This window comes from Scyliorhinus torazame, chromosome 1, assembly GCF_047496885.1.
Source record: "Scyliorhinus torazame isolate Kashiwa2021f chromosome 1, sScyTor2.1, whole genome shotgun sequence".
NCBI lineage: Eukaryota > Metazoa > Chordata > Chondrichthyes > Carcharhiniformes > Scyliorhinidae > Scyliorhinus > Scyliorhinus torazame.
The window spans coordinates 92,836,089-92,861,852 of record NC_092707.1 but is presented as its reverse complement, the minus strand read 5'-3'; the positions used below and the strand labels follow the sequence as shown (position 1 = coordinate 92,861,852).

The window sequence follows — 25,764 nt, the reverse complement described above, 5'->3', positions numbered from 1 at the left end:
ACACGTCAACAACCCCTGTTTCATACAATAATTGAGAATCTCTTATGGGGATAAAAAAGATCAGTAAAAGTTATTATGGTCCTGGATGAGACCCCACAGTTGCTTGGATACCTGCCAGACACCCCAATATTTGATTTGATTTGTAACACTGTGAGGGAAAGATACTACGCTCCAGGAGAGATTCAATGCACTGAAAGAGATATGATACGTTAAAATAAGATTTATTACTAGCAGAGATTTAAGAGTTTCTAGAAACATTCAACAAGGAAAAGATTAATCAATGTCACAAACTTACCACCCCACATTGATTCTGTCTACACCTCCTGCTGCCTCAGGAAGGCAGACAGCATTATCAGAGACCCCTCCCACCCATGCATTGCCTTCTTCCAGACCCTTCCATCAGGTAGAAGGTACAGAAGTCTGAAGACTCGCACATCCAGACATAGGAACAGCTTCTTCCCCACAGCTACAAGACTCCTCAACGACTCCCCGTCGGACTGATCTGTTCCCTATAAGAACACTATTCACGACACCCTATGCTGCTCTTGCTCATGTATTTGCTTTGTTTGCTTTGTTTGGCCCCTTGTTCCACACTGTAACCAATCACTGTTTTGCTGATGTACCATTTGTCAATGTTCTCTGTTGATTATTCTTGTGTCTACTGTGTACATTCCTCGGCCGCAGAAAAATACTTTTCACTGTACTTCGGTACATGTGACAATAAATCAAATCAAATCATCTAGAGAGTGTGCCTGGGTATTAACAATAGGAAACAACTAAATTGTGGAAGCACTGAACAGGGATTTAGCGTCTGTCTTCAACATGAAAGCCAAAAACAACATCCCAGAAATACCAATACTATAATGGTGAATGTGAGCGAGGAACCTAAAACAATTAAAAGAACCAGGCAAAGGTACTGAGAAATGTATTAGAATCAGAGGCTAACAAGTGACCAGGATCTGATAGAATTCATCCCAGTGTCACAAAGGACATGACTGATGACAAAGTTGACGCATTGGTTTTCTTTTTCCAAAATTCCCTTAATTCTGTAAAGGCCCTATGCTATTGGGAAATATCAATTGTACCTTCTCTATTCAGAAACGGAAAGAGACAGACAATAAGCAACTAGAGGGCATTTAGCTTACCACCTGTCAAAGGAGAAATACTGGAATCTATTAATAATAATGTGGATCAAAATGATCCTGTAGAATTCCAAAAGACATTTCATAAGACACCACATTAGCAATTAATGGACACAATAAGATCTCATGGTATAGGCGGTAATATATTATCATGAATAGATGATTGGTTGGCTAACAGAAAGCAGAGGTAATAATAATCTTTATTCGTGTCACAAGTAGGCTTACATTAACACCGCAATGAAGCTACTGTGAAAAGCCCTGAGTCATCACACTCCAGCGCCTCTTCGGGTACACTGAAGGAGAATTCAGAATGTCCAATTCACCTAAAAAACACCTTTTTCGGGACATACAGGGGGAAATCAGAGTACCTAGAGGAAACACACGCAGACATGGGGAGAATGTGCAGACTCCGCACAGACAGTGACCCTAGCCAGGCATCGAACACGAGTCCCTGGTGCTGTGAAACAACAGTGATAACCACTGTGCTACCATGCCACCCAGACTGCATAATTGGTTAAATTTTGGTTTCGCAATGCTGAATCTAGTGGAGTGCAACAGGAGTGATTGCTGGGGCCTCAGGTATATGTAATTTTTCTAAAGACTTTGGTTGGGGGGACCAAATGATGGTTGCTAAATTTGTTAATGACATAAATATCGGTAGGAAAGTAAATTATGAGGAGGACAGACATGGTCAACAAATTGGTTTAGATAAGTTAAGCAACTGAGCATAAAATGGCAGACAAAATATAATGAGGAAAATGTGAACTCATCCGCTTTGGCAGGACGAATGGAAAAGCAGCATTTTATTTAAATATCGAAAGATTCCAAAACTCTGAAGTACACAGAGATTTGAGTGCTTTAGCACAAAAAACACAAAAGATTTTTTTGCACGTGCAGTAAGGGATTATGCAAGCAAATAGAATATTGTCATTTTATGAAAGTGGATTGAATATAAACGTAGGGGAGTTTTTCTACAATTTTATAGCGCGTTGGTGAGACCACGTGTGGAAGGAATTGCTGTGTGTAATATATTTAAATTTGCAAACCGGTGAAGATAGTAAAGATTTTAACGAAGTAATTTGAAGGTTTGATACACATTACACCCCCAGAAAGAATGAAATTTATGGACGCTATGCGTTTAGATCACGTTTACAGAAGACAGAAGAGTCCATAGATCATTTCATCACTGATATAGAGTTAAATGCTAAAACCTGTAATATTTCTGTGGTGGAATCTTTCATGATTCGGGACCAGATTGTGTTTGGTGTGAATGAAAATAAGCTGAGGGAATGGTTGCAGAGGGAGTCGGAGTTGTCTTTGGAACAAATAGTTAAGGTTTGTCAGGCTCACGAGCCAGCAGCACAGCATTGTAAAATGTTTCTCAGTAATGGTGGCGTCTTCTTCGAGGCAAGCATTCCGGTTGCCGCCCTTTTTCCAAAAAGACGGCAGATTTCCAAAAAAAGGTGGAAAGTTCCTGCAGCTCCTCACACGCCAACAAGCAGGTTAAAGATCAGGCCAAAGTATTTCTGTGTAAAATATGTGGTCAAAGGCACAAATTAAGGCAATGTCCAGCGTTTGCCAAGTTTTGTTCCAGATGCAAAGGAAAAAATCACGTTGCTCAGAATTGTTTCATAGATCATAGAATTTACAGTGCAGAAGGAGGCCATTCGGCCCATCGAGTCTGCACCAACTCTTGGAAAGAGCACCCCACCCACGGTCGACACCTCCACCCTATCCCCATAACCCAGTAACCCCACCCAACACTAAGGGCAATTTTGGACACTAAGGGCAATTTTGGACACTAAGGGCAATTTTGGACACTAAGGGCAATTTATCATGCCCAATCCACCTAACCTGCACATCTTTGGACTGTGGGAGGAAACCGGAGCACCAGGAGGAAACATACGGGAGGAAATCAGAGTACCTAGAGGAAACCCACGCACACACGGGGAGGATGTGCAGACTCTGCACAGACAGTGACCCAAGCCGGAATTGAACCTGGGACCCTGGAGCTGTGAAGCAATTGTGCTATCCACAATGCTACCGTGCTGCCCTAATCTAACTGCAACCACAGATCAGTCAGCAGAGTGGAAAACACATTCTCCAGTAATGAAAGATCATTGTTTGCTGGAGTAATAACAGAGACATCAAAAAATTCTCCAGCATTTAAAAAAAATGCAAACTGATGCTCCAGTTAAAATAAATGCAGTTGACAAGGACAAAATCCAAGCAATTCTCAAGATGTCAAAACCAAACGACAAGAAGGCCATCTTAAGAGTGATGGGTATGATCAAATTTATAGGGAAATACATTCTAAACTTGTTAGCAAGAACAACACATCTACCTGATCTTTTGCACAAGACAACGGATTTCACTTGGACTGAGCAACATGAGCAAGTGTGGAAGAAGCTCAAGGCTTCACTGACCACCATGCCAGTTCTCACATTTTTTGACCCATCTAAGCAGATTAAATTGTCAACAGACACGTGGAAAGATGGTCTCGGAGCAGTTATTCTGCAACTCGAGCATCACGATTGGAAACCAGTCACAAATGCATCATGATCCATGACAACAACAGAGCAGAGGTACGCTCAAATCTGAAAAGAATGCCTGGGTTAGTTGTAGGCTTGAAGAAATCCCACGACTATGTGTATGGGCTTCCAACTTCTTGTTTGGAAAGCAGGGGTTGGTGTAAATTGTAACCGCTATTATCCACCGGGAAACAAATTTCCACCACCAGAGGTCTGGAAAGAACATCGGGCGCGATTCTCCACTCCCACGCCGGTTGGGAGAATCGCCTGGGCCGCCGAAATTTCCGGGGACGCCGGTCCGACGCCCTCCCGCGATTCTCCCAAGCAGCGGGAACGGGCCGGTCGTGTTTCGCGGGCCGCAGGCCGGAGAATCGCCGGAGATACCCAAAATGGCGATTCTCTGGCACCCCCGCTATTCTGAGGCTCGGATGGGCCGAGCAGCCAGGCCAAAACGGCGGGTTCCCCCCAGCGCCGTCCACACCTGGTCGCTACAGTCGTAGGCGGTGCGTGAACGCTGGGGGGGGCGGCCTGTGGGGGGGCGAGGGGGTATCCTGCACCGGGCTTCACCTTGAATGTGGGGTGGCCCGCGATCGGTGCCCACCGATCGTCGGGCCGTCCTCTCTGAAGGAGGACCTCCTTCCTCCCGCGGCCCCGCAAGATCCGTCCCCCATCTTCTTGCGGGGCGGATTTGGACAGGATGGCAACCACGCATGGCGGGTTGGCGCCGGCCAACCCGCGCATGCGCGGATGACGTCCGTTATGCGGCGCCGGCCGCGTCATCTATGCGGCGCCGCTTTTACGCGGGCGACAAGGCCTAGCGCGGGTAGATGATGCGGCCCCGATACTGGCCCATTGTCAGGGCCAGAATCGGTCGGGACCGGGGCCGTTCCGCGCTGTCGTGAACCTCGACGCCGTTCACGACGGCGCGGCCACTTCGGCGTGAGAGTGGGGAATCCCGTCCCTGAGCTATCATCTCTTATCTACCTCATTCGCCACATCTGCTCCCACAGCAATGTTAACCTCAGGTCTCCTGGTTCTAGTTAGAACTGCAGCCTGCCTGTGATATTCTCCACTTTCGTTCCCTTTTCAGAATCTTCATTATGAACCACAACAAGTCACATGATCTTTCCTCGCATCCTGCAAGATGCTGAACGAAGGTATACCACTGTATTGCAATGGTAAAATCATGGCCTTTGAGTTTCACCTCCACCCTCAGTATCTTCTTCCCTGGTCTGATGAGGGAATCTCCCAGCATTTACAGCTATGCATTCCTTACCTTGGCTACATGCCCTCCTTTCACTCTCCCACTTGCTATTATTTTCAAAATTATGGGGGTGATGGAATAAAGGTTCAAATAAATGGATCAGCTCATAATCATCAGCCATTCTTGTCATACATCGGTACATAGATACATAGAAGATAGGAGCAGGAGTAGGCCTTTTGACCTTTCGAGCCTGCTCTGCCAGTCAGCATGATCATGGCTGATCATTCAACTCAATAACCTAATCCTGCTTTCTCCCCATAGCCTTTGATCCCATTCGCCCCAAGTGCTATATCTAGCCGCCTCTTGAATATAATCAATGTTTCAACATCAACTACTTCCTGTGATAATGAAATCCACAGGCTCACCACTCTTTGGATGAAGAAATGTCTCCTTATATCTGTCCGAAATGGTTTACCCTGAATTCCCAGACTGTGACCCCTGGTTCTGGACACACCCATCATTGGTAACATCTTCCCTGCATCTACCCTGTCTAGTCCCGTTAAAATTTTATAAGTTTCTATGAAATCCCTCCCCATTCTCCTGAACTCAAGAGAACAATCCCAACCTAGTCAATCTATCCTCATATGACAGTCCCGCCATCCCTAGAATCAGTCTGGTAAACTTTCACTGCACTCCCTCGAGAGCAGGAACATCCTTCCTCAAAGAAGGAGACCAAAACTGCACACAATACTCTAAGTGTGGCCTCACCAAGGCCCTGTATAATTGCAGCAACACAGCCCTGCTTCAATACTCGAAACCTCTTGCAATGAAGGCGAACATACCATTGGCCTTCTTTACCGCCTGCTGCACCTACATGCTTACCTTCAGTGACTGGTGCACAAGGTCACCCATGGCCCGCTGCACACTCCCCTCTACCAATTTACCACCATTCAGGTAGTAATCTGCCTTCCTGTTTTTCCTTCCAAAGTGAATAAACTCACACTTATCCAAATTATACTGCATCTGCCAATGATTTGCCCACTCGCCCAACCTGTCCAGATCATGCTGTAGGATCCCTGCATCTTCATCACAGTTCACCCTCCCACCCAACTTGGTATCGTCTGTAAACTTTGAGATGTTACATTTTGTTCCCTCATCCAAATCATTAATATATATTGTGAATAACTGGGGGCACAGCACCGATCCCTGTGGTATCCCACTAGTTACTGCCTGCCAATTTGAAAAGGACCCATTAATCCCTACACATTGTTGCCTCTCTGCCAACCAGTTTTCTATCCACCTAATTACATTTCTCCCAATCCCATGCTTTTAATTTTGCACAATAATCTCTTATGCGGGACTTTGTCAAACACTTTCTGAAAGTCCAAGTATACCACATCGACTGGCTCCCCCTTGTCAACTGTACTGGTTACATCGTCAAAGAATTCCAACAGATTTGTCAAGCATAATTTTCCCTTCATCAATCCATACTGACTTTAACCATGAAAAGTGTGAGGGTGTCCATTTTGGAAGGACAAATATGAATGCGGAATATATGGTTAACGGTAGGGTTCTTGGCAATGTGGAGGAACAGAGAGATCTTGGGGTCTATGTTCATACATCTTTGAAAGTTGCCACTCAAGTGGATAGAGCTGTGAAGAAGGCCTATGGTGTGCTAGCGTTCATTAACAGAGGGATTGAATTTAAGAGCCGTGACGTGATGATGCAGCTGTACAAAACCTTGGTAAGGCCACATTTGGAGTACTGTGTACAGTTCTGGTTGCCTCATTTTAGGAAGGATGTGGAAGCTTTGGAAAAGGTGCAAAGGAGATTTACAAGGGTGTTGCCTGGAATGGAGAGTAGGTCTTACGAGGAAAGGTTGAGGGTGCTAGGCCTTTTCTCATTAGAATGGAGAAGGATGAGGGGCGACTTGATAGAGGTTTATAAGATGATCAGGGGAATAGATAGAGTAGACAGTCAGAGACTTTTTCCCCGGGTGGAACAAACCATTACAAGGGGACATAAATTTAAGGTGAACGGTGGAAGATATAATGGGGATGTCAGAGGTAGGTTCTTTACCCAGAGAGTAGTGGGGGCATGGAATGCACTGCCTGTGGAAGTAGTTGAGTCAGAAACATTAGGGACCCTCAAGCAGCTATTGGATAGGTACATGGATTATGGTAGAATGATATAGTGTAGATTTATTTGTTCTTAAGGGCGGCACGGTAGCATTGTGGATAGCACAATTGCTTCACAGCTACGGGGTCCCGGGTTCGATTCCGGCTTGGGTCACTGTCTGTGCGGAGTCTGCAGTCCTCCCCATGAGTGTGTGGGTTTCCTCCGGGTGCTCCGGTTTCCTCCCACAGTCCAAGGATGTGTAGGTTAGGTGGATTGGCCATGACAAATTGCACTTAGTGTCCAAAATTGCCCATAGTGTTGGGTGGGGTTACTGGGTTATGGGGATAGGGTGGAGGTGTTGACCTTGGGTAGGGTGCTCTTTCCAAGAGCTGGTGCAGACTCGATGGGCCGAATGGCGTACTTCTGCACAGTAAATTCTATGATAATCTATGATTAATCTAGGACAAAGGTTCGGCACAACATCGTGGGCCGAAGGGCCTTTTTCATAAAATTTACAGTGCAGAAGGAGGCCATTCGGCCCGTCGGGTCTGCACCGGCTCTTGGAAAGTGTTCTGTGCTGTATTTTTCTATGTTCTATGTTCTATTTCGGCTGAAATAGGGATTCTCCGCCAGATCGCCAATTACGAAATCGGCGTTGGGGTACGGAGAGTCCCACCCAAAGTGTTGACACCACTTGAAAGTCAAAGTGGACTTTCACGACAGAAAACTCGGCACCGCACCTGCACTGATTCTGCTACTATTAAGGGGCTAGCACCGGTGCCACATGGATCACAATTGATTCTAATGAAAAATGGTGCCGGATTCGCCGCGTCCGTGATTGATACTCTGGAGGCTAACAAGCTGCAGCCGCACATAAATATTGCACTCCCCACACGCACTTATCCCCGTCAAAAAGATGGCACTGTTTGTGCTGGAGTGCGCCCATACAGCAATGGGTCATCTAGGATAAGAGGGCACCCAGGGGGGTGCTCTGGGGGGACACCTAAATTACCCATGGAACCAGGTTGAAAGAAGGCTGTTAGCGGTGTGCGCAGTTGCCTGGCTGTCATGCCGGCTGCAGCAATGGTGCTCCATGTCCATCCTACCCACCACCACAGCGCACCTCCTGGCCACACCCCACTACTCCCCCAGTCCTTCCAGAACCCCCTGGCCAGGGGCACAACTTTCAGCAAACTATGATGATGTTGAGCACCCTCCATACGCCCTCTCTCTCCCTCAGCAGCCGCCGCAGCGGTTTCACAAATTTTTAAAGCACTGGTGAACCATGCCATCGGGAACTCAGCCCATCAGAAGCGGAGAATCGCGGAGGCCCTGGAGAATACCGGGTTGGGCCGCTCCTGATATACAAACAGTGTCTACCATATGTGTGGAGTGAAATGCATTGACTCTGTTTTCGAGGTGATGGAGAATCACAATTTGGAATCAAATCGGTGCCAGCCGCGATTTTGGCATCGGACGCTATTCTCCGTCCAATCACATTACCTGATTTTGGCATCGGCTAATGGAGATTCCCACCCTTGGACTTTAGTGCATGGGGTATGATCACGATGTTCCCGGATGTCACGCAAATTGAAATGATGTAAATAGTGAAGACTATAGCTGTACACTGCAGGACCAGTCAGGTGGGCAGGCCAGTGGCAAATGTAATTCAACCCGGAATAGCGTGAGGTAATGTACATGGAGAGGGCTAACAAGCCAAAGGATTACACTATAAATTATAGAACCCTGGAATGTACTGAAGATCAGATGGACCTTGGACTGCATGTTCGCAGATCCCTGAACATGGTAGGTGATTAAGAAGGTATTTGGCATACGTGCCTTTGTTAGCTGAGGCAGAGAATAAAAGAGCAGGGCGGTCATGTTGGAACGGTATTAAAAAGTTGGTGAGGAAACAACTTGAGTACTACGTGCAGTTCTGGTTACATTATAGGAAGGATGTAATAGCACAGGAGAGGGTGCAAAGGAGATTTACCACCATTCTGCCTGGCCTCGAGGTTCTTAAGTTTGAGAGGAATTGGATAGTCTGGCGCTGTTTAATTTGGAGCAGCGGAGGGTGAGAGGGGTCCAATAGATGTGTATAAGATTATGAGGGGCATTGGCAGGATAGATCATAACACACCTTTCCATTAGCCGAGAGGTCAATAACTAGGGTGCACTGATTTATGTTAAGAGGTAGAGACTAAGAGGGTACCGGAAGAGAAACATTTTCACCCAGAGGTTGATTGGATTCTGGAAATCTCAGAACGTTTGGGATGTATTTTGAAATTCATTTGTGCTACCATAACGTCCAGGGCTGAAGGCCAAGCTCTAGAAAATCTGGGGCGGGATTCCCGTACCAGCCTCCCCGAACAGGCACCGGAATGTGGCGACTAGGGGCTTTTCACAGTAACTTCATTTGAAGCCTACTTGTGACAATAAGCGATTTTCATTTCATTTTTTTCATTTTTTTCTGACCCCGGGACCAGTTCGGAGAATCGCTGGGCCGGGCGCGATTCACGCGAAGCCACCCCAACGCCAGTCTGCCGATTCTCCAGTGACCAGAGAGTCACTGCCATTGGGACCGGCACGGTCGGCATGGTGCCAGTCAGGAGCACTCTACGCGCCCCCCCCCCCCCCCCCCCGGCGATTCTCCGCACGGGATGGGCCGAGTGTTCGCCAAGATAGCCGGCTGGACTCGCTGGTGCCGCTCACATGTAGTCCTACTCGGCGAGACCTCGGCATCCATCCTGCAGGAGGCGGCCTGGTGGGGGGTATCCGACCCCGGGTGGGGGTCTCCACAGTGGCCTGGCCGGCGATCGGTGCCTACTGATCAGCCTTTACTGGTTGGGGCCTCTTTTACTGCACTGGCTCCTGTAGCTCTCTGCCATGTTGGGGGCAGGGCCGGCGCGGAGAAGGAAGCTACCGCGCATGCGCGAGATCACGCATATCGCAGCACTCGTGCGTGCATTCGCGCCGGCCGCAGCACGCATGCGCAGACCCACGGTGCCTGACGCCGGCATTGGCAGCTGGAGCTCTGGTGCCGTGCTGGCCCCCTGTAAGGCTCAGGATCGCTGCTCCTGAGGGCCTGTTGATGCTCAGGATCAGAGAATCCCGCTCCGATGATGGGTCGAGCGGCCTCCTTCGGTGCTGAAAACGTCCATGAATCTCTAAGAATCTAGATCAAGCCTCCAGGGTAAAACTCAATGAACCACGAATCGCCGTCTTCGAAATCTGTCCTCACAATTAAACGCTTAAAATAAAGGTATCATCTTGATGATTTGTGCTGTACCTCTTCAAACACCAATATATCGCTCATGGGCTTGGTGGCGAAAACTCAATGCAATATTCAGAATATTGGCTAAGACTCTTTGTAGAAGAATCATTGAATTCTCACATATTAATTTCAACAAACCAACATTATATTCCCCTTCATGATTATTATGTTCACCTGGACACCAACTTTTCGCATCTTGCTTACATGAACATCTGCATATTTGCGCTTAGCCACAGCTCATGGTCTCACGTCATTAAGTAAAGTTTTTAAATTCATTTATGGGGTGTGAGCGTCTCTGGTAGGACAGCATTTAGTGCCCATCCCAGGAGTTTGTCGGTGAGATTTGTGTTCTTGGGTGGGGTAAGTCAGTGAGAAATTGCCGCAACTTGCAATGATCCCTGCGCCACATTCCCGCCCCGACCGGCCGGCGGGGTTCTCCATTTCGCCAGCCCGTCAATGGGGTTTCCCGTTGTGGGGCAGCTCCACGCCGTCGGGACCCCCCCCCCCCCCCACCGGCGTAACGGAGAATGCCGCCGGCGGAGAATTGGAAGCTCCCCTCCACAGCGAGAGATCGACAAAAGATAATGCTGAACACTCGTCACTTGTTTAAGAATCGTTACAAGGAACTATTTGTGAATTTCACTGATGGTGTTATCTAATGTTTAATTAGAGGAGCCCTCATTTACAGATTTTCTTGTTCTGTATCCTACGCATCAGAAAGAGCAGAATGGGGTGGCTTGTCGAAATTTTAACTGCCCTAAATAACAGCGCCTCAATTCTATATCCCTCTTTGTATCCAAAGCCAACGAGACTTCTCCAGGCGGCTCAGATTCACGCTCTTCTGCTGAGTGACACAAACCAACCATGCATCATCTCTCGATCCCAGGCGACAAGGTGTCTCCGGTAGCCAATCTGGCCATTCCAAGGTCTCAGCAATGAAAACCGCATTACCCCCTCGGTACTGCACACAAATTGATGTTCTTTGAACTTTATAAATCGCATTCTTCATTTAAACATGAATAAAACGCTAGTGGGGAGAATTGGTTTGCAGAATAATATCATTAAGAATTGGACTATTCACTCGGTTAAGAGATTTTGGAAATGAATTACGTGTTCGGGCGATTTAAACTGAAATGAAATTGAAATCACTGAGGCGCGAATAAGGAGATGTGCGACATGCAATGGTCTGCTCGCAGTCTACTCTGCGCTGTAGCTTGATCTCTCTTTCAATTGAGCAAGCTCAATTCTTCAATGGCTCATTCGGTTACCCAGCCCTGTAGAGTTTTCCCTTTCAGATTTGCACGAATTTCATTTGGTCGCCAATGTATCAGATAGTCCACTATCTCTTTTGAAAATGGACCAGTGGAATTTGATATGAAATCAGTCTGTGTCGCCACAGTAAGATGGACAACGCAATTACTCCTCAAAAGTCTCAACGTCTGGTAATTTTAAAATAGTCGAATATTCGCTTTAACAAATGTCAATCGGACCAATTCCAATGATCCAATAAACAGTCGCCGTCCGATAGATATTTGCATAAATAAATGATGCAATTTGATATCCGGTGGCGTAAGTGTTCTTTAAGAGAGGTTCGGAACCTGCCGAATTATTCGATTCGTGTAGGGAAATATTTTGTTCAGAGCTTGCGAACAGTTTGCAGAATGAGTGAGTGGCTCCGTGTTCTCGCCGCCCTGACGCTTTGTTTGCAATGTAAGGAACGGACTGGAACACCTTAAAAAAATTATCTTTCCATTCCACTGATGGAGTGCATTTGTTGGATTTGAATTGCAATTATTCCCCAATGTTTACAGAAGGGTCGTTAAACAATAACTTTTTTATTCTTCCAGGTACCAATGCTGGTCCTGTGCTAACTCAGCCAGCGTCTATCTCAACTTCACTGGGGAAAACGGTCGTCATCACTTGCACCCTGTCCGGAGGCAGCATGAGCAGCTACTACACGAGCTGGTACTGGCAGAAACCCGGCAGTGCCCCTAAGTTTGTCTGGAGGGACTATGATTCTTCCAGAGGTTCCGGCATTCCTGATCGATTCACTGGATCAAGGGACACGTCCAGGAATGTTATGCATTTAACCATCTCCAATGTAAAGGCCGAGGATGTCGCTGATTATTATTGTGGCTCCTGGGGTGGCAGTCCTGCTCTATACACTTTCGGCAAAGGAACTGAACTGAATCTGGGCGGTAAGTACAGTTTCTCCATGCAAATCTGAGAGTCTTAAATTTCCAGTTCTGAAGTTCTGAATTTACCAGGTAGCAGGGGACTGTTTTGGGACAAACATTTGTAACTCATTCATAACCTTTTGGTGTGTTTTTTTAGAACGCAGTGTGTTCCGTTGTGTTGGTCAAATGATCCATAAAATGTCACAAAATGTTTTTTTAAAGGGGGACAGGATTTCAATTGAGCTCGCCCCAGTTTAATGATCGTACATTCATGTTGCATATTCATCTGCATGGGGCGCTGCTGAAGATCTGCGATGAAATGAAATGAAAATCGCTCATTGTCACAAGTAGGCTTCAAATGAAGTTACTGTGAAAAGCCCCTAGTCGCCACATTCCAGCGCCTGTTTGGGGAGGCTGGTACATTGAACCGTGCTGCTGGCCTGCCTTGGTTTGCTTTAAAAGTCAGCGATTTAGCCCACTGTGCTAAACCAGCGATGGATTGGTTTGCAATCCTGCTGTGATTTATGCCTCCAGTTGGGCTTTAAAAACACAATGAGCAAAACGTTTAATATAAAATGTTTTACAATTTACCCACGCGGTAGCACTAAAGAATCTGAATCAAAAACTCAGAGCGTGTGCACGTTCTGGGCAGATTCACGAATGCTTGACCTCAGCGGAAAAGAATCAGTTCAAGCGACATTTTCAACATTATTTATCATCTCAGTCACATATTCATAACTTCACTAGTAAATAGTGAATAATAACGACGCATCGTGATTGGCTTACAAATGTTCACATAAATTGCACATTTTTAGAACCTGATGTCCAATTTTGGAGATGGGTATTGAGATTATCAGATATAAAATGAAAGTAGTGGTTTGTTTAATGAGAGGCTTTATGGATGGAAACAGTGATTCCTGTTTTGTGCGGTTCAATATTTATGAAGTAACTAGAAAATGTTATGGTGGGGGGGAGATTAATTGAATTTGATTAAATTAGACTTCCTGGGTAATTATAATCTCCGGGAGTTTAATTGTTCGTAGTCAAGAGCTCCGGGGAAATATTTTCTACAACTGTGTTTCCGCTTTTCTTCTTCCTAAGAAGGTTGCAGTATGGGAGGATATAGGACTGGACCTCCTCTGCAAGTAATGGTTTGATAATCCTTTTAAACCTTTTAAATCATTTTACAATAGGGGATTACACCCTCAAAATATTTATCTAACTTTCGTTACAGAATATTTTGGATTTAATCTTCTTTCCAGAAGTCATAACAGAAGAGGAACAGGCGCCTCTTTCATCCGGTCCCACAATTCGATGTTTTATTAATTGTCCCTTGCTATGCCATCATTTATTGCCCATCTCACTTACTTACTTATTTATTGCCCATCTCTATTTGCCCTTGAACTGAGTGCCTTATGAGGCTATTTCAGAGGGCAGGTAACAGTCAAGCACACTGCTGTGGATGCGCAGTCACATGTAGGGTAGACCAGCTAAAGACAGCAGATTTCCTTCCCTAAAGGACATTAGTGAACCAGATTAACAATCGTTCCTCTTCCAGATCTTTATTGAACTTAAATATCAACATCTGCCATGGTAGGATTTGAACGCGTATCACCAGAGTATTACCCTGGGTCTCTGGGTTACTACCTCTCTGCAATTGCTTTGCTTCACCATTATGCCTCTCCTTTACATTGAACACTCCGAGAACCTTCAGCATTTCACCCGACAAAAATCTATCGATCTCAGTCCTCAAAATGTCAATTTAGCACACCTCCACAACCGCAATGGAACAGGCACTATTAAACTTTTATAATCCTTTCTGTGCAACTGTGTTGATTTCAATCGTTAATAGTGTGGCTCTATATTTAAGATCTTACCTCCTTACTCTGGATTCCCCCGGGACAGGAAATATTGACATTGGAGGAGTATAACATTGTCCTTTGGAGGAGGCCATCAATAGAGATCCCAGATTCAAGTGGATATTCTCAATCTCTTTGCACTATTCGAGTAACAGAGAAAAGCCGTACTCCATATCCCGACACCCAACTCCGCCTCAGTTGTTGCAAGGAAATACCGGATTGTTATTTCTTTGCTTCTTGCTTTATTTAAGATCCCGCGCTTCAAAGTACGATAGTGTACGATCTGATCTAATGCTGTATGCTACTACCTGTTATTCCTTTATAGTCATATTAACAATTAGCAATAACTGGGTTTCATACAGCGGGTGATTCATCCTTTAATTAGGCAGCTGAAATCTGAACTAACTGGAGCGTTTGAGAGCAAACAGTGCGTGGAACGTGACTTTGGCCATGTCCATTAGGCGTTCCAGTGTTCAAATCATAACCGATTGAAACACACACTAACCAGGCTAGTGCACTGTAGATTGAACAGACCGGGGCACCTACCTTTGCAAATGAGAGCTGAGGGATGATCTAATGCAGCACTCGGCAATAGCTAAAGATTCGTTAGCCGAGGTTCGTGCTGTATAAATACAGGGGTTATAAATATTCCATAGGCACCAATGAAGAGTCCGGGGGAACCTCTTTTCCCAGAGAGTGGTCACAATGTGTAATTTGCCGTCACTTGGAGTGGGCGAGAAGAACATAGGTGGGAATTAAATAAATGCACGGAGGGGAAATGGAAACAAGAACTTGCAGATAGAATTAGGCGAGGCAGAGTGAGAGGAGACTAGGTTAATCTAAATAGGACTGAATATTCGGTCAGTTTCCCTCCCTCGAAATGCTCGATACACTCGGATTTTGTTCCTGATGATCCATAGTTCTTTAGATCTAAGGACCCCATGTGATTAGTTAAGGAACATTATGAAGTATTTATTCTGGGCGTCACGTTAGCCCATGGGCTGCACGGGAGCACAGTTTTTAGCACTGTTGCTTCACAGCGCCAGGGTCCAAGGTTCCATTCCAGGCGTGGGTCACTGTCTGTGTGGAGTCTGCACGTTCTCCCCGTGTCTGCTGGGTGTCCTCCGGGTGCTCCGGTTTCCACCACAAGTCCCAAAAGGCGTGATTGGACATTCTGAATTCACCCTCTGTGTACCCAAACAGGCGCTGGGATGAGGGGACGAGGGGATTTTCACCGTAACTTTGTTGTGGTGTTGATGTAAACCTACTTGTGACAATAATAAAGATTATTATTCTTCAACGTATAGCTTGCACAGTTAGAAAGAAAACTGAAATGTTAATTTTTGAATGTTGACAGTTTGCATCTTATTCGCACTAATCGTTGTTTCTCTTTCTCTTTCCAGACCCGAGGGCACCCTCAGTCTCCGTTCTTCCGCCTTCACCGGATCAAATCAAAGGGAAGGACACGGCGACCCTGGTGTGTTTTCTTAACGGCTTCAAGCCGGGAGCTGCGGAGATTGAATGGACTGTAGACGGCAGTGTCAGAGGGAATGGGGTTGAGACCAGTCGGATTCAGCAGGAGGCGGACAACACGTTCAGTGTGAGCAGTTATCTGACTCTGTCCGCCGCAGAGTGGAACTCACACGAGCTTTACTCCTGTGTGGTTAAACACGAGGCTCTGGCAAACCCGCTGAAAACAAGTATCTCGCGGTCCAGCTGTTTGTGATGCAAAAGCCCTGTCTAATATTCTGTAATAAACATCAGTAGAGCAAAATTGGAACTGAGGTCGGATTTTTATTTTAAATGTTCTATTTAAAATTATTTCAAAATATCCAGTTAGTTTGTGTGTTTGATTCCATTAGGTGTAACGCGAGGATGTGCTGACTCTGCCATCATCTGACCCCCTTTGTGCCATTGCAGTTTAATAAAATTATTCTTTCAGTGACACAGCTGCTGCGATTTTTTCTTGCTTCATTTAGCATTGAATTTATGAATAAATTAACCGCCGAATTGCGAGCTTTAATAATAATAATTAATATTTTGCATATTTACATATTTTTTTCACTGGAAAGACGGGAGGCTGAGGGGAGACCTGATAGAGGTCTACCAAATTATGAGAGCACAGACAGGGTGGATAGTCAGAGGCTTTTTCCAAGGGTGGAAGTGTCAATTACAAGGGAGCACAAGTTCAAGGTGAGGGGGGGGGGGGGGGGGGTGAAGGTTAAGGGAGATGTGCGGGGTAGGTTTTTCACGCAGAATGTGGTGGGTGCCTGGAATGTGCTGCCAGAGGATGTGGTGGATGCAGGCGTATTTGCAACATTTAAGAGGCATCTGGATGGGTACATGAATAGGGAATAAATAGAGGAATACGGACCGAGTAAGGGCAGAACATTTTTCTTTAGTTAGGGCATCATGATCGGCACAGGCATGGAGGGCCAAAGAGCCTGTTCCTGTGCTGTACTTTTCTTTGTTCTTTGTTTTCTATCAGACCGTCAAACACTTGGCTAAAAATACAATTTTACAAAATGAATGATCGCCTCAGGATTCATGTTCCCTAGTTCAAATTCCTAATTCCTTTTTCGACAAAGCACCCACATGTTGCAGTTTATTTTGAAGTCATTATCCTTGAAATGACAAGGGGCAGATAAACACGAACAATAGAAATAGTATTTTCCTTCTGCACAAAGATGAGTCAACCAAATAAAAAGCCTTGCCATGTTAGACGCACATAGCTAGCTGTTAACCTCTAATATCCTGATGTGAGCAGAAAGCATCATTGAGTATTTTAATGTTACTACAGGAGAATCTGATTTTGGGACAGTGCAAAGCACATGAATTGTTCCTTTGAAACCATGTTTAAAAATCTCGCTTACCAAATCTTGAACAGGAAGCCTTGGAATTGTCTGGTACATATGAGGTTAGTAATAGGGATAGACAGACAGCAATTGAGGGGAAGCTCCAAGTGTATCACTACCTGTGCACTTAGTTTCAGTGACTGATGCACGAGGAACCAAGGTCTTGCTGAGTATCCACCTCTCTCAATTTACACCCATTCAAATAATAATCTGCATTTCTATTTTTGCTACCGAAGCGGATAACCTCACATTTATCTACATTATACTGCATCTGCCATGTATGTGCCCACTTACTCAGCCTGTCCAAATCCCACTGAAGCATCTCTGTATCCTCCTCATAACTAACCCCCCCCCGCCCCAACATTGTATCATCTTCAAATTTGGAGGTAATACATTTAGTTCCCTCGTCCAAATCATTAACATATAACATGAACAGTTGGGGTCTGAGCACACATCCCCACTAGCCACTGCCTGCCAATCAGGAAAAAAAAAACCATTTGTTCCTCATTGTTGCTTCCTGTCTGCTAACCGGCTTTTTTCCATCTCAAGACACTACCCGTAATGCCATATCCTTTAACTTTACATATTAAGCTGCTATGTGAGACCTTGTCGAAAGCCTTCTGAAAGTCTAAATAAACAACATCCACCGGACTGTGTTGAGGAGAAATTTCTTCACTGAGAGAGTGGCAAATCTATGGAATCGCTACCACAGAAAGTAGTTGAGGCCAAACCACTGTGTAATTTCAAGAAGGAACTAGATATAGCTCTTGCGACTAAAGGGATCAAGGGATATGGGGGGAAGGCGGGATCAGGGAATTGAACTTGATGATCAGCAATGATTATAATTAACGGCGGAGCCAACTCATAGGGCTGAAAGGTCTTCTCCTGCTTCTATTTTCTATGTTTCTATGTTCTCCCTGGTCAATTCAACTAGTTACATCTTCAAAGAATTCTTGTAGATTTGTCAAGCATGATTTTCCTTTCGTAAACCTAGGCTGACTTTGTCTGATTACACCACTGTTTTCCAAATGCCGGGCTATGAAATCCTTGATAATGGACTCCAGCAACTCCCTACTCCTGACATGAGGCTCATTGGTCCATAGTTTCCTGTTTGCTCTCTACCTCCCTTTCTGAATGATGGGGTTACATTCACTACCCTCCAATCTGTAGGGACCATTCCAGAATCCAAAGAATTTTGGAAAATGACAAAGAATGGATCTATTTTTCTGGGGCCACCTCCTTAACTACTTTGGGATGTAGATGATCAGGCCCTGGAGAATTGCCCCCCCTTCAATCCCAATGATTGCCCCCAAACCATTTCTTTATTAATACTCATTTCCTTCAACTCCTCATTAAAATGTGCACTTCTCAGGACTTCCAGTTCATTCTTCATGTCAACCTTTGTGAAGAAAGAAGCAAAGTATGAATTTAATTCCTCAGCCATTTCTTTGTTCCCTGTTATGAATTCCTCTGTTTCTGACTTAAAGGGCTTACATCAGTTTTTTATTAATCTTTTTTTCTTCACATACCTATATAAACTTTTACAGTCATTTTTTATGTTCCCTGCTAGTTTACTTTCAAATTGTATTTTCCCCTTCTTAATCAATCCCTTAGTCTGCCTTTGCTGAATTTTAAATGGTTCCCAATCCTCAGGTGTATTGCTTTTTCTTGCTAATTTGTATGCCTTTTCTTTGAATCCAATGCGATCTCGAATTTCCCTTGTAAGCAATGATTTGGCCGCAGTTCCCTTTCTACTCTGGCGCCAAAAAGGAACAAACAACTTTTGGAGTTCACCTATTCATTCGTTGAATACCTGCCATTGCCTGTCCGCTGTCCTTCCTTTCAGTAATGTTTCCCAGTCCGTCATTGCCAGCTCATGACTCATACCATCATTGTTAGCTTTATTGCGGTTCAGGACCTTGGTCCCAGAATCAATTACCTCACTATTGACCTTGATAAGGAATACTACCATATTTTGGTTACTCATCCCCAAGGGTTCTCTCACAACTAGATTGCCAACTAATCCTTTCTCATTGCACAACACCCAGTGAAAGATGGCCTGTTCCCTTGTTGGTTCTTCAGCATACTGGTCCAGAAACCCAATCGGTCTACACTCCAGAAATTCCTCCTGTTGTACCTTTAAAATCTCTGATGCGTTCGACCAGTTTACTTACTCAAACATTTTACTCAGATGCCCTTATTTGCGAGATGAACAAAGGACAAAACAGGTTCACAGTTTAACGCAATTTTATTCACAATTCTATTACTCAAGAAAATATGACTCAGACTCACAGATGAGCTTTGGGTTTAACCCACACTTAGTAAAGGAGGCTGGCAGGCTACGATTACTCGATGTTGATGTCTTCTCTGGGTTCGAAACCCAGGGTCCTTTCTTCTTGCGATAGTTATGCCTGGGGAACTCCCAGGTTATCGATCAAGATCTGTTCGATGCTGCTTTCTTTATACTGGGAAGCCCCCCCCACCCCCCCGGTGATCCCATAAGTGTAAGGCTTGATTTAATTTACCTCCTTTCAAACAGTCAAAGGGTTTTGAAGCTCAGCAACCCATACAGACGAACCCCTATTGCCATTTATCTGTCAAAATTAGAATTTATTTAATATCCTTTCCATATTAGTTACTATTTTCACTTAATTGCCATTTAATCAATTAGATCTCAAGAGCAATTATATCCCGGCATGGTAGTTTTAAGAGAATTCAAATGATCAGACATTGCAATTGGTGTAGAAGGTAAGTGTAACACTTCACAAACTTTAATTCAAAGGGCAACAGTGAAGCCTGAATGAGTTAACCATTTCCACAAAAGAAAAATGTCCCCATTGTCACAATGTTGTGACAGAGCAATCTTGAAGCCTCTAGAATTGTTGGCTGTGACTTGTGATACATCTGTATTAAACAAAAGCACAAAGCACACTCAACCTGGAGCCAAATGAGTTAATTTGGTTTACATGTATCTGTTAATTTAAAAGAAAATTAAATTCCAGTGTATAACTCCCAATTGATTTAAAACTCAGTTTTGCAAAATATAACATGTAAAAAAACTAGAAACACGAAAGGAAATTCACAAATTCTTGAGTAAACACACATACCCTTATTCATCCACGGAGGCGCCATTCACATCAAAGGAATTCAAAGCATTATACTTTCATTCAATCTCAACAAACTGAAAAATAATTAGAATTTTCAAAGAAAATCAATGAAGCGGATAAGGACAGTGGTCTTCATTGTTCTTTCTTCAAAACTGTAATTAAAACTCAAAGAAAAGGTAAATTCTCTCGCAAATATATATAGTAAGTTTAAACTCTTTGGTTTGAACAATTGCTTTACAGCTTGCCCTACTCCTCAAAAGCACACATCATACACCTTTGAGACTGGAAACTCCCCAGATGGAGACACTAACCTTTTTTTCCTAACCTCTAACATAAAAAAAATAACCTTTATTGTCACAAGTAGGCTTACATTAACACTGCAATGAAGTTACTGGGGAAAGCCCCTTGTCGTCACATTCCACCACCTGTTCAGGTACACAGGGCGCGATTCTCCACCGCCACGCCGAAGAGGCCGTGCCGTCGTGAACGCCGTTGAGGTTCCCGATGGCGCGGAACGGCCCCGGTCTCAACCGATTCAGGCCCTGACAATGGGCCAGTATCGGGGCCGCGTCATCTACCCACACGAGGCCTTGTCGCCCGCGTAAAAGCGGTGCCGCATAGATGACGCGGCCGGCGCCGCAGAACGGGCGTCATCCGCGCATGCGCGGGTTGGCCGGCACCAACCCGCGCATGCGTGGTTGCCGTCTTGTCCAAATCCGCCCCGCAAGAAGATGGGGGGCAGATCTTGTGGGGCGGCGGAAGGAAGGAGGTCCTCCTTCAGAGACGACGGCCCGACGATCGGTGGGCACCGATCACGGGCCACCCCACATCTGAGGTACGCCCCGGTGCAGGATCCCCCCTCGCCCCCCGCAGGCCGCCCCCCCAGCGTTCGCGCACCGCCCACGACTGTAGCGACCAGGTGTGGACGGCGCCGGGGGGAACCCGCCGTTTTGGCCTGGCCGCTCGGCCCATCGTGGCCTCAGAATCGCGGGGGTGCTGGAGAATCACCATTTTCGGTGTCTCCGGCGATTCTCCGACCTGCGGACCGCAAAACTCGGCCGGGTCGTTCCCGCCGCTTGGGAGAATCGCGGGAGGGCGTCGGACCGGCGTCCACGGAAATTTTGGCGGCCCAGGCGATTCTCCCAACCGGCGTGGGAGTGGAGAATCGCGCCCACAGAGTGAGAATTCAGAATTCTCAGCTGGTACAGGAATATGAACTAGCGCTGCTAGCCTTGTTCTGCACCACAAACCAGCTGTCCAGCCCACTGAGCTAAACCAGCCCCTGCGAAGGTGCTCCCAGAGCACCGATTTCCACACTGACTTCTAAACTTCATATCCCAAGACTCACTAATCTCTTTTTTTTTTCTCAAGATAATCCCAGAGGATCCAGAGCACAAATGCTCACACTGACATCTCTTGAAACTCAAATTTCCACACTGACTTTTCTAAAACTCATGGTTCCATAATGACTTCTTCGAAAATTCATATTTCGCTGACTTCTTCAAAAATTCCGTTTTCACTGACTTCTTCGAAAACTCATATTTCCACACTAACTTCTAAAACTTCATATACCAACACTCACTAGTCTCTTATTTTTTTTTCTCAGGATAATCCCAGACTATCCAGAGCACAAATGTTCACACTGACTTCTTTTAAAACTCAAATTTTCACACTGACTATTTCTAAAACTCATATTTCCACATTAACTTCTTCTCAAACTCATATCCCCCTCCCCCTTTGACACAAAGGATCCCTCAAGGAGCCTTTTGTCACTGGCCACCTTCTACAAGGTGGTTTGAATATCCTTTCCTTCCTCCATGGCTTTTGGGGATCCCGGTCCAGTTTTAAATTTTTTCACTCACTACTCGTCAGTACAAATATGGAAAACACGCCGGATTTACGTCATTAAACGAACTTACCGACTACAGGACGGTTAACGCTATCAACCAGCACAAGAGGGGGTGGATAAACCAGCCACCACGCAGTGAGAGGAGTGCTGATGCAACTGTGCTGCGCTTTTTTACTTCGAGGATCTGTACTCTACTTATTGACCTTTGGGTCCCAAACCTTTTCTAATTTACTATACTACCCACTTGGGTCAATTTTCATTCTGGACACTCTGCCATTTCTCTCTCTCTTCTTATTCTCTCTCTCTTCCTAGGGTTTGTCACAGGGGTGTGGGAATCCTCTGGGTTAGGGGTCCGGCTTTCAGTAAATTCCCTCCCAGATTTTACCCAACTTCCTTGACTATGCTAGACCTAAATACGTAGTGTGTTCACCTCGTGTTACAGACACCTTGTTTATGGCTCAATTTTACTGGTCGAAATCTGTATTAGTCCTCCACTCACTTAAGACTGGCCGTTATGTGGGACATTCTGTCCTCTGAATTCAGGCTCAGGCGGAGTGTTGGAGAATACTGGGATGAAGGTTCATCTTCGGAGCAACGTATCGCTTCTTATCGAAGTACCATCTGGGGTACCAAAATGTTGTACCTTTAAAACCTCTGATACATTCGACCAGTTTACTTACTCAAACGTTTTACTCAGGTGCCCTTATTTGCGAGATGAACAAAGGACAAAACAGGTTCACAGTTTAATGCAATTTTATTCACAATTCTATTACTCAAGAAAATATGACTCAGACTCTGTAGAAGCCAGCTATTTTGAATACAACTAGTATAGGTAAAAGATAGCTGTTTAAGCATAAATATTAAGCCCCAGTTTTAAATACCCATTTATACAGCATAATTCACTTTTACTGAGGTCCGTTGTTCTGGCAAATGCGTATTTTCAAAGTCAGTGTGACATTAAAACAGCACAGTTGCAAGACAATTTGACACTGCTTGTGCTAATTGTCAAGGACAAGGACTGAATACCATAGCACCATGAAGGCACCATTGTTCACAATGCAGATAACAGCTAAGTCAGCAAAAGACCAGTTTTTGTTGGTCAGAATATCACATTCCATAACATGAAGACATGAAACAATTAAAAACTGATGTTGCACATTGAAGATGGACGGCTTGCCATCAAATCAAATGTGTTTGAGTCTAACCCAAACCAATTAGGATTATATTGGGGTGTGATTAGACGACTTAAGACAGACATGAAAGTGTATAACTGAAAAGTTTCCACCCGCCATTTTAGAGATGTCTGTCTGTAGTGTCTTTGTGTTGTGTTCTGTTAGTGTTGTTGTGTTGTCTTTCTGTTAGTTTAGTCAGTTTTGTTCTTAATAGTCTTTTGTGTTGTGTTGTCGTTCTGTCTGTTAGTCAGTCTGTCAGTCTGTTAGTCTGTTTTTGACTTTGAGTTTGAGTTTAGCTGAAGATTAGCTCTCTCTCTCTCTTCATGTTTCATTTCCAGATTTTGACCTTTTAAAAGTTACTTTCGAGCTGTCTGCCTAAGCAAAACAGATAATGTCTGTAATTCTCTGAAAGCTTTGAATTGTCTACGAATTGCCTTTTAAATGACTTTCAAATTGTAATCAAGCAACTACAAATAAAACAATTCTTATTGGCACCTGAGAAGTTTTAACTGCAAATTTCTGCTGAGTCCCAGTATTCGCACAGTGCTACTGGTAACCGAATAGTGGAAATAATATAAATTCCTTCAACTTTACACAGTCGAATAATACTAGGAATCCAGCAACTTAGCATAGTCCAGAAATATTACAAATCTTATAACTTGTCGTAGTGCGCCAGGACTTTGATTCATCAACTAAGCTTCCCCCAACTTGGCATAGTTCGGCAGGTTAAGATCCTATCAATGACAGATTCCAACAGACTCCCAGCTGAGCTTTGGTACCCACACTTAGTAAATGAGGCTGGCAGGCTATGATTACTCGATGTTGATGTCTTCTCTGGGTTCGAAACCCAGGGTCCTTTCTTCTCGCGATGGTTGTGCCTGGGGAACTCCCAGGTTATCGATCAAGATCTGTTCGATGCTGCTTTCTTTATACTGGGAAGCTTGGAATGAGTCATATCCATATGCCCACCACAGGACATTGTCCAAGCCAGACCCTAACTTGTTAATGAGAAGGACTGGATGGTAGTTCAATCAAGACCCATTGTCCTCTGAAGCTCCCTTTCTCTAACCAGCCATCAGCTCGTTAAGGAGTCCGATGGCTTCTTTTGTCTGTTCTTTGTCCTGCTGCAAAGTTGATCACTTGTGTCTGGAAGTTTGTTCCATATTCATGGACTTGGAGTGGGTAATCATAAATTCCATATAGCAATAACAGATTTATGCCTTGAATTGAGTGCTCTTGCAGATGGCCAGTATCGATTCCAGCCATGGCCTCATGAGATAGTTTCTGTTCCTGGCCTACTTCTCAGCCTGTTTTCAGTACCACACACACACTCCAGAAATTCCTCCTCTATTTTACTGTGACTAAGTTGAGTCATCCAATCTATATGCAGATTAAAGTCACCCATAATCACAGATGTTCCTTTGTCAAATCCATCTCTGATTTCCTGTCTAATGCTATTCCTAACGTTACCACCGCAGTTAGGTGGTCTGTATACCACCCATACGAATATTTTTTGCCCCTTGATGTTTCTTAACTCCACCCTGACAGATTCCACATCATCTGTACTAATATCTTTCCTCAATATTGTATCAATATCTTATTTAATCAACAATGCAACATTTTCCTTTCTGTCAGTCCTTCCTAAAACCTGAAGAGCCCTCAACATTTAGTTCCAATTCTTGGTCACCTTGGAGCCATGTCGCTGTAATCTTAAATATATGACATCCCTTTACATTTTTCTACGCAACTAATTCATCCATTTTATTTCTGATGCTCCACGTGTTCAGCTACAAAACCTTAAGGCTAATCCTTTTAACTACCCTGTCCCTTTCCTACTATTTTTTACAGTGTTATTATCTGATACAGGCCCTTGCTTTCGCTGCCTATCACTTTTCTTATTCTCCTTTCTATTTCTCTTGTCCTTGATTCCTCCTGCTCTGAATCCTTACAAAGGTTCCCATCCCCTTGCCAAATTAGTTTCAACCCTCCCCACCCGCTCTAGCTAGTACTCCCCCCCCCCCCCCCCCCAAGGAAATCAGTCCCGGTCTTGCCCGAGTGTAACCCGTCCAGTTTGTACAGGTCCCACCTCCCCCCAAAACCGGTCCTAATGCCCCAGGAATCTGAAACTCACCCCCTCACACTATCTCTTCAGCTATGTATTCATCCGCTACATCCTAGTATTTCTACTCTGACTAGCAAGTGGCACTGCTAGTAATCCAGAGATCACTACCTTTGAGGTCCGACTTCTCGTCCTTCTTCCTAATTCCCTATGTTCTGCTTTCAGGACCTCGCCATTTTTTTGCCTATGTCGTTGGTACCAATGTGCACTAGGACCACTGGCTGTTCACCCTCCCCCTCCGCAATGTCAGGTAATCACTCCAAGACACCCTTGATCCAAGCCCAGGGAGGCAACACACCACCCTGGAGTTGAGTTTGTGGCCACAGAAATGACTATCCACTGCCCTTACAATTGAAT

At 44.9% G+C, this 25,764-nt stretch overlaps 2 protein-coding genes across 2 annotated transcripts in view; one reads left to right on the top strand and one right to left on the bottom strand.

The window, feature by feature from the left end:
- LOC140415419 (uncharacterized) overlaps nucleotides 1-25,764 on the bottom strand; it is a 136,527-nt gene that overhangs the window by 87,326 nt on the left and 23,437 nt on the right.
- LOC140410120 (immunoglobulin lambda-1 light chain-like) lies at nucleotides 11,882-16,250 on the top strand. Its single transcript, XM_072498070.1, has 3 exons — nucleotides 11,882-11,979; nucleotides 12,117-12,467; nucleotides 15,709-16,250. The coding sequence occupies exons 1-3, from the start codon at nucleotides 11,931-11,933 to the stop codon at nucleotides 16,029-16,031; spliced, it is 723 nt and encodes a 240-aa protein (XP_072354171.1). The 5' UTR covers nucleotides 11,882-11,930; the 3' UTR covers nucleotides 16,032-16,250.